This window comes from Musca autumnalis, unplaced genomic scaffold (genome assembly GCF_047663935.1).
Source record: "Musca autumnalis isolate F117 unplaced genomic scaffold, ASM4766393v1 scaffold_3, whole genome shotgun sequence".
In the NCBI taxonomy this organism is placed as follows: domain Eukaryota; kingdom Metazoa; phylum Arthropoda; class Insecta; order Diptera; family Muscidae; genus Musca; species Musca autumnalis.
In genome coordinates, this window is record NW_027411866.1 from 24,440,625 (window position 1) to 24,450,767 (window position 10,143).

The 10,143-nt window shown below is 34.3% G+C and overlaps 1 protein-coding gene across 2 annotated transcripts; it reads right to left on the minus strand.

The window, feature by feature from the left end:
* Positions 1-1,759: 1,759 nt before the first annotated feature.
* Positions 1,760-9,649, minus strand: LOC141398847 (uncharacterized). 2 transcript variants are annotated; one of them, XM_073976561.1, is made up of 3 exons: positions 8,938-9,162; positions 7,546-7,752; positions 1,760-7,484 (listed from the first exon to the last, which is right to left on the minus strand). In XM_073976561.1, the coding sequence occupies exon 3, from the start codon at positions 7,452-7,454 to the stop codon at positions 6,468-6,470; it is 987 nt and encodes a 328-aa protein (XP_073832662.1). In that variant the 5' UTR covers positions 7,455-7,484; positions 7,546-7,752; positions 8,938-9,162; the 3' UTR covers positions 1,760-6,467. The 2 variants fall into 2 exon arrangements, with proteins under 2 accessions (XP_073832662.1, XP_073832661.1); XM_073976560.1 differs by lacking the exons at positions 7,546-7,752; positions 8,938-9,162 and adding an exon at positions 9,390-9,649.
* Positions 9,650-10,143: the final 494 nt, after the last annotated feature.

Here is a 10,143-nt window from a genome sequence, read left to right on the forward strand (position 1 = left end):
AGATCTTGTATAGCCGATCTCAACGTTACGGATTTGATGAGGGGCAACTGAACAAAAAATAAACTCGAAAATAATTTTGGAAATTTAAGGTCTATATTTCGTTAAGTATTGGGTTCCTCATATTGAATGTACTTCGTTGTGATTAGTACAACAAGGGATACATGTGTTAACAATTGTACATGGATACGAGTTGAGCCCCCAACCGGGATGTTCTCCAATTTATTTTCTTATTTGTTCATTTCATTTCACTTTTTTGCAAAGAATTTAAAAACAAAATCTTACTCCAATATTCGGGGTCATCTACCACGTGGGCCTTTAACTTATAGAAATCTTCATTCGCCCACGAACTTGTTGGTATTGCCAGTAAATGTAAAGCTAATTTTGAAAGTAAAGGATATTTGGTGGAATTGCTACACCACCAATGCCAAACATTGAAACTGGCATCAAGAACTACAGTTTCAAGACAATATAAGCGTAATTCCTCCTCGGCTGATAGCAATGTACCTGAAGATTGTTGTATGGTGAAACTCTCTGAGAGATTGGGGAAAAAGAAATCAATATCTTCGTTAAGTGTGGAATTTGAAGGTAAATTATCGGAAGTTTGTTGATAGTGATGCATTTTTTCTAAACAAAATTGTTTAATCTCATTCAAATCGTTCGCTTGTTCTTGCTTGGCGGGGGGAAAGAGGAAATATGCCGCTTTGTGATACAAGGTTAGACTAGGTACCCAAATAGCATTTAGGTACTGTAAAATAAGGGTTTTAAATTCTTTAATATCAATGGAATCTTGCTGGCAGCTTTCACACATGTCCTTCAGGCGTTTGATTGAGGGTATTACGAAACACAAAGAGGGCGAGTGGGTGTCTTGCAACTTTTTAAATATAAATTCACATTTTCCAACAAAATCATTTAAACGACGAAGTTTTTGAAATGCCTCGTTTGGAATAATTAAAGTTTCCGTTATAAAATTGGATTGCTGCTCAATATTCTGCCAATTTTCATGAATAAATTTCAACAATTTATAGTGAGATGACATTACGAAATTTAATCCAGGTTGAGACTTCAATAAAAATGTCTTAAGTTTGTTTAGAATTCTCAAAAGATGGGACATTTTTTGACTTGTTTTTAGGGCAGAATCCAAGACTTTGTGTAACAAGGTACAGGAACAAAATAGAATTTCTTGATTTTTTAGACAAAGCTGGACAGTTTCCTCTTTAGGTATAACACACAGCATGTGATTGGCTTTATTGAGGTTCAACTTGTATCTTTTCAGGGAATCGTTTAAACGCAATTTTAAATTTTCGCAGTTGTATTCTTCAAAATCGAATGGTATAATAGCCAAAATTATTTCAAATAATTGTTGTTGGTGGTTTATGGAATGTAATGCAATTTTGATATACTGTTTTCTAACATTTAAATCTGACCAAATGTGTAAAGATATGATACAGGAGGAATTGTCTTTATTTTTCTCGAGGATGTGTTTTTTGCGCATTTCTAGGGTCTTTCTGTCAGCCATCAGTTGTAGTTGTTTCTTTAGAGCGTTGGTCTTTAGCAAACTGCTATCTTTAATATCTAAATCACTACATTTCGAGCCCATTTGCAAGGAGAAAGCGAGCCATTTCTTAAAACCCACTCCTTCTATTGTGTCGAGTGGTTGTAAGTCCCCAATGCACCAATTTAGGGAAGTTTGCAATATTTTTGTTTTATCTTGGCTAGTCAAATGTTGTACTTCTCCACCATTTGAGGGGAATTGTTGGTATTTTTCTTCATTTTTATTTATTTATTTATTATTCATACATTGTAATGCCAATAAGTCAAATAGACCCAAGGTAGCATCACCATTAATACAATAATTAAGCTTATACACATGACCAGATAATAAAATCATTCACTATTCCGTATAATTCAAATAATTTAACAAAAATCTATATAGCAAATTCAATGTATAAAAAAAAATCAAAAACCTATGAATGTTTTGGCTCCCCAGCCAATAAAAATTAAATAAATTAAAAAGTTAACCCCATAGCAATATTGACAACTATACCCTCTACTGTGACAATTAAAATGTTCCTATTCAAATAAATGTGGTTGACGAAGATACAATAGATAACGTTGCTTGAAAGTATGAGGCGAATAAGCAAAATTACGCAGGCTAATCGGAAGAATATTCCACAACCTAGCTACTCGAACAACAAATGAACGATCATAAATCTGCGACCCAAAACGTGGAAACGTGATTTGGGGGTTACGAATTGATCGAAAGAAAGAGAATTTTTCACAAAGCATTTCCGGAAATCCATTCCTTATAGTTTTGTAAAAACATGTAATAACTCGAGCATTCACAAATGATTGGAAGGGGGAACCCAAAAACTCCTCAACATAGCTCGAAACGTGATCATGATAATTCAATCGATAAACAAAACGAACTACCATGTTAATAATTCGTAAAATCTTATCTAAACACTGTTGACTAGTGCCAGATATAACTTCGATGCCATATGCAATAGTAGACATCAATACCGTATGCGCGAGCTGCCTCCTCACAAAAAATGGTAAATAAAATGTCGTACAATTCAGTTTACGCAATATAGAAATGACTTTGGGGAACAAAGCATCAATATGAGCACTAAACTCAAGCTTATGATCAATGTATACACCCAAGCATTTAATCTTATCCACTACTTCAACAATATTGCCATTCATATACATTGTAAATACATGGCTACTCTGCCGAATAGAACCAAATAACAGTGATTTTGTCTTGTTAACATTGACAATGAAATTGTTCTGCTCCATCCAATCACCTACTGCATTTAAAGTTGAATTTATAACAGGTAGTAAATACGCGGCATTAGGAGAGTGGAAAAACAGGTGGATATCATCAGCGTATATAAATGGAGAACATACATTCATATCAATAGAGACATTGACATCATTGATGTACAAGATAAAAAGCAAAGGACCAAGAACGGATCCTTGCGGAACTCCACTGCTAAGAGAACGTACACTAGAAATTGATCCATTATAGTCCACGAACTGAGATCGACCATTCAAAAAGGAGAAAATGAGCCTGCATGCCGTGGCATCAAAGAAGTATTCATTACATAGTTTTTGAATGAGAGTAGCATAGTCTACTCTGTCAAATGCTTTAGACAAATCAAGTGAAACCAATACACCATTATTACCCATATCTACAGCCTCTCTAATTGTCTCAGTAAGATGCAAAAGGTGGGACACGGTACTGTGACCACGTCTAAATCCATATTGAAACGGATTTAGCAGTTTAAAATTATCAATGAAGTTTAACATCTGCTTTTTCATAAGATGTTCACAAATTTTTGAAAGTGAAGGTAGAATACATATTGGACGCAAATTGTCCACCGAGGATAAACCTTTTGCTTTGGGTATAGGAACTACTCTGGCTACCTTCCACGCTGCTGGAAAAACGGAAGTCGTAAATATTGTATTATAGAAATGAAGTAAATAATTCGATATATAGGGATATATAATTTTTATAAAAGCAATTGGAATACCATCAGTACCCAACGCCTGGGATTTAATGGAATTCAAAGCATTAAAAATGTCTTCCTCAAAGACACAATCAAAGGAAAAAGAAGGATGCTCACCAAAGTAACCAGATAAATCTACCCTATCAGCAACTGGAACAGATACAGACTGAACAAATGAGTCGTTTATCTCATCAACATCAAACTGACCACCAACATTTCCTGAATGGTCACCAACTAAACCGCCAGATCGCAACCTACTCCAAATTTGAGAGGAATTCATCCCTCTAAAAAATTCAGTAAAGTACTTTCGGCGTTCACGCCGAAGTACAGATTTAGCTCGGTTTCTGTACAACCGAAAAATGTTCCAATTTTCCGGCGTAGGTTCACGCATGTACTCCTTATATGCTAGATCCCTTAAAGATCTAGACAACAAAATGGACTGCGATTTAAGCCAAGCATCATTTGCATAAGATAACCTCTTTTTAACAATAGGCACACATGAATGCAAATTAGATATAACAGAATTCAGAAAGGCAAGTTGCTCATTGACATCGGATGTCAATGAAAATACATCATAGTTAATATTTGATATGTATTGGAAAAATTCTTCCCACCGAATATGCTTATAATCACGATATTCAATAAAAACTTCGTGCGACAAGACGTTAGCCTTTAACAAGCCATAAATGAATGCATGGTGGGAAATAGAAGGGCATTGCACCTGACCGGAGTGCTCCAGCAAATCTATGCGGCTCAACAAACAAAAATCAATTAAGGATGTAGATGAGTGTGATACGTCATAATGAGTAGGCAAAGAGTTGTGGGCTACCGAAAGTCCCAATCGCAAGCAAACTGATCTCATACGATCAGACCGGCTAATTTCAAATAAATTTAAATTGAAATCCCCAACAACAACGACATGAGAGTACCTTGCAAATAGGTCACAGTGAAACTCTTCGAAGACATTTACCTGCCCCTGAGGCAAATAAACTACTCCAAATAGAAGAGTATCACTGTTACATAAAATTTCAATAAAAATACTTTCACAAATACCATACTCTTCGCACCGATATACTACTCGAAATTTCAACTTATCGGAAATATAAATCCCTACACCACCTCCACGCGAGGTAGGCCGATCATTTCTTACAAAAGAGTAGCCAGGAATACGTACAGCATTCGAACCTACATAGTCTTTCAGCCATGTCTCTGAAATAGCAAAAACGTCAATACCACTGCCATTGATCAATCTTTGAACCTCAATAAATTTCAAGTTATAATTTGAGGGGCAAATACTTTGGCAGTTTAAGTGACCAAAAGCAATATTATTATCAGATTTATGAAATATATTTCTAAAAAAGGTAGAATTGTCAACTATGGGTCCAATGTTGAATTCATGTACCATTGGAAATAATGTAAAACAATTTGCCGGGGAACCAAACATTGATTATTTTAATAATAAATTTGAAAAACATTATAAAAATCACAAAAACAAATTCAAATATAATCACATCAAAGTGTTCCTGAAAAACAATTAAATTGCATACATGAACATTTATCATTATCGTATAAAATCTGAAAAGTTATAGAACAATCATTCATTTACAAAATCAAAATCTCCAAATAAATTCTCGCACTCTCTTAACGTAAGCGTTTGACTCGATTTATCACCAAAACAAACTTCTACTCGTGGTACATCGCCGTTTATGAGTTTATATTTTTTAATCTCTTTGCGTCGAACCAGCTGGCGGCAAATATAAACAAGCCTGGCGGCATCGGGTGTTAGATGATCATTTATGTAAACCTTTGATAGTAGTTCACCACCAATAACATCATTCACCTTAATTGGGTTTGCACGGTGGTAGTTCGCCATAACAGAGTCCCTAGTCAACACAGAGTTGAACTTTACCAATATAGATTTGCCTCTCGCAAAGTAGCAACAATGCTGCAAATCTGATGCGTTTAGATTTACATTGCAAAGGCTACACAATTTCAACACTGCCTGACTAATATCCTTTATTCCCTGCGGCAATCCATTAATTACTATATTCGCTCTGTTTAAGCGCCTCTGCAGAACATTATTTTGCCTCTCCATACTATCCAACTTGTGTTCCAGATCATTAACAGATGAAGAAACTGTCTTACATGCCTCTACATCACCCTTTAACACACGAAGATTTTCGTCAATATTATTAACTTTGTTTTGGCACGAACTTAGATCCTCTTTAACTTTGCGCAGAGCATCAAAAAACTCATTTCGGAATGAGTCAACAACATTATCAAAAGTTGCTTGGCAATCTTGTACACATTTCTGCATCTGAGTATCCATGTTTTTTTTCATATCAGCCGATAACCTATCGAACCACATTTGCAACATTTGCACATCGCCGCTACTGTTATTTGAAGATACAATATTCTGCTGTGACGTAGCAGAATCAAGTACAGCACCTTGTTGATTCGCAGGCAAAGAATTGGCAGCAACAACAGCGCAGCCACCACTACTCGACTTACACGCTCCGCAAGTGTATTTAAAAGACTTGTTGATTTTAAGTTGAGCCGTAGTAACACCGATGCACTTAGGGTGGAAGTAATTAGCACACCCAGAGCAACCAACACTGTAAACTTTATTAATTCCAAGGGAACAAATCGGACATACCCATCTGCCACTTCCATCAACATTAGTGGACTTTGATCTTGTACTTGAAGCCATTTGTAACGAATAGTACACAAAAGAATAGCAAAGACTGGTACCGTGTGTGTGTGTGTAAACAAAAATAATGTATCTGTTTCAGCACAGAAACAAAATTAAGCAATTTGATGTGATAAGCGCGCCACACACAAAACTTTTAGCTCAGAGTATCCAGAATAATATATACTTTATGTTGGTAGAAAAGTTTTTTATAACTGTCAACTACTTTCTTGTAAATTAATTTAATTTTCAGGAGCGCACAATTTATTTTAGCTGGTCATGTCAGCGTTGCCAGATCTTTCCTCAAACTCATTGTCACTGTTTTGCAACTCATTATCTTCTTCTTCTACCTCCATATCATCCTTTTCCTCCTCCTCTTCTTCGTCCTGGAACTTTATTTTATAATTCTCTTGTAAATAACATGCATGGCGAAATAAATCCACAGAATGTTGTACCACTTTTCCACATTGTTTACAGCATAGCCATTTATCTAAGGGTTCTCCACCCCGCTCATTATTAATCACCATGGAATAATAATTCCACACTTTACTTTTATTGTTTCTTACATCCATCACTGTATAACGACCTGTTTTTAGTTTTTGCTCTATTTCTTCCGGCTTGTGAATGTTGGAATCATTTTTAATCTTATGTTGATTATTCGGCAATGTTAAGGGATCATTAGTGGCAAGTTCCTCGTCTTCTTCTTCTTCTTGCAATTCCATGGCATTATTTGAGGTCACATATCCATCTGCATTCTCTGATACCGTGCCATAATCTTCATAGATTATATCCTCTTCTTCTTCTTTAACATTTTCCAAAATAGTTTCAACATTCTGCAATTGCTCCATACCATAATGATCTTCATCATAATCAATTTCTTCTTTAATTAAGGTTTGCCTATCGTTGGCATCCAACATTATTTCATTATCCGGATCATTATTGGCATCGTTGTCTACATGCATTATTACAAAATCACTTGCTTTAGGCTCATTTGTTTTACCCAAACGAACACAACATTTGTGTCGGACTAAATTTGATACATGATTTTTGAATACAACAAGTTTTTTGCAAACAGTACAATAAACATAATCTTTTATGAAGGTTGTATTATCTTCAGCTAATATATAGTATAATATGGACCATGCTTTACATCTGCCTCTAGAATTGGGTATTAATTTGTAGACACCCTTATGGATGTTATCCACAATATCAAGCCGCTCCTTGGCCATTGCCATAGTGAAAGGTACATACACCATAGCTTAGGTATTTTTAGGTGATGTTAGGAGCTGAAATAAGAAAAAAAAAATTGGTATTGATAGAGTTATGATCAAAAATAATTAACAATACCTAACGGCTGGAGGGTGGTCTACTGTGAATTGTCATTACACAGAGATTGGTAGGTTTTGTTATGCCTTATATTAAATAATTTATCATTGTTGTGGGTTAGTGGTCATCGCAGGATCATTTAGAAGATTAAAAAATGTATATTTCATTATACATTTGTGATTCAGCGCATATTGCCAGAATCATTATAGAAAGGAAGGCGCCAAAAAACTAGAGTTGTATAGTTCATGAACGAACTAGTTCAATTGAACGATTCATTGAAAAGAGCGTATGAACTAGATCAGTCGATATAGTTCATTATAGTTCAATAGCTCACTAAGCGCCGACCAAAAGATCCACGAAGAACGATCAACCAACGAACGATTCACAATCTAGTTCACATGTCATTCACATATGAATAAAGTGACGCCGTCTTCTGTGCTAAGTGATGCCTTCGTAATGTAATGAGTTTTGTTTATTTTTTGGATCAATGTAAAGTGTCATCCCCCATTGTTTTATTTTTTATTTATTTATTTCAAATATTTATTATAATAAAAAATTACAATAAAATTATATAAAAAATAGCACTAGCATCTAAGGCTATCGGCTAGTCATCCCCCATTGTAATAAAAGTAATTTCTACATAAGGAACATTTTTACATAACATATCCCAATATATCGAAGGTATTACCTATTCAATATGCCTTGTTTAGGACAGAAAAAGGGAAAAAATAAAAAGAAACATAGCTTTTTTTCGCAGTGATCATTTCTAAACACACACAACATACGAGTTTTTTTGCCAGCCACTTAAATTCTAATTTCAATTTTTTCCGGAGGAAGTTGGTTTGTAATCTTAATGCAAACTTAATCTTTCTTTATCTAAATATAATATTTTTGTAGTTTAATTATACTATTCCATTGTTTTTTCCTATTTGGTGTATATACATATGTGTTTTCATCAAGCGAACGATTAAGAGCCCGTGGACGATTCTGATCCGAATGATTGAACTGGATAGTGAACTATGAACTAGATTACTGAACTAGTTCAGTTAAAAGAACTGAGCTATTGAACTAGATCTTTCAAATGAACTAGATTGTACAACTCTACAAAAAACTGTTTCATGTCACAATTGTGAATTATCATAAAGAACAGAAGGAAATTACACTACGCCGCCGTTACTTTGAAGGCAGGCTTTGAGACATTTCATGACAATATCCTTTTTCGTTTTATGTTTTACCAAAAACAAGAGATTATGAAGCTTTTGATTTACGTGCGTAAAAAATTGATAATTGATTTATTGCATAAATTCACGACATAACAGAGAAAACTTCATTGTAAACTGATTCACAATATAATGTCGTATAAAGTGTAGCTATTGTGAATTGTCATTCTTTACTCAATTGTCGGACACTGACATGCTTACGAGAGCGCATAGGAGCTCTCCTACTTTCGTAAAAGTGGGAGAACGAAAAATTGAATAATATTTTTCTTTTATAAATTAACAGCAAATTACTAAATGCCACATACTAGCTCTGTTCACTTACTTTTTAATTGGAAAAAGTTGAAAAGCTTCGAATTATTTGCATATCAATTGTGGTAGATTCTTTTACGTGAAACGGAGAGCTAGTATAAAGTGTCAAAAAGCTGTTTCAGACCATATTGTGAATTACCATAGGTCTTCTTGTTGAATTTTTTATTTGATAAAAGAACAACAAAGACTACCAATTACTTTGCAACCAAAGTAATGTACTGTGTGTTATTGTGAATTGTCATATAAAATGCATATGAAAGTAAACAATGTACAACATACTGTCTATTGCCCTTCTCTCTCTCTCTCTCTATCAAATGACAACAATTTACTACTTACCACAAATAATAAAATTGTTTTTAGTTTCTAATGTTTTCTTTGCTTAAAATATTCCCATATATTTCTTTAAAAGAAACAGTAAATACCATATGGGACTAATAATAATTAAAAAATATTCCACACTTTTTTACTATTTTTACTGATTTAACCCAAATTGTTGTATGTATAAAGACACACTGCTGACAGAATCACTACACACACGCACATACAATGATTATTTGCACGAGAGATGGTTACTTGAATGAATACCAAGTACTCATGCAAACTGGCAAACTGTGTATTCATGTGTGTTGTGTATTTTCTCTGTGTCAGTGTGTGTTTTGTTACACTTTGCATTCGTTGAGTAAAACTAGTAAGACGCCCAAGATTTTAGTGTACAATCATTTTCTTTTATTGTTTTTTTAGCTACAAATATCTTCAACATTTGCAACAAATAACGATAATTTTATAAGTGGTAAGTGGAAATTTGTGTGATTTGGCGATTTAGCATAACAAGAGAGAGTAAAAGTTGTACATAGAAGATTTTTCATTAGTTTCTATGTCAATTCACAGTAGAACAAATAACAGCTGTTGTGAGAGTACTTTGTACGGTGTTCATGTAAAGTATTTGGTACCCAGTAATTGGGGTTTATGACTGCAAAATCAGTAAAACAGCAATAACTATTAAAATTGTGTAACCAGTTTTTATTATTTAAGGGTTGTTTACACCATCTATCAATGTCGTATGAGATGCCAAATTTTCTACCTGCGAATG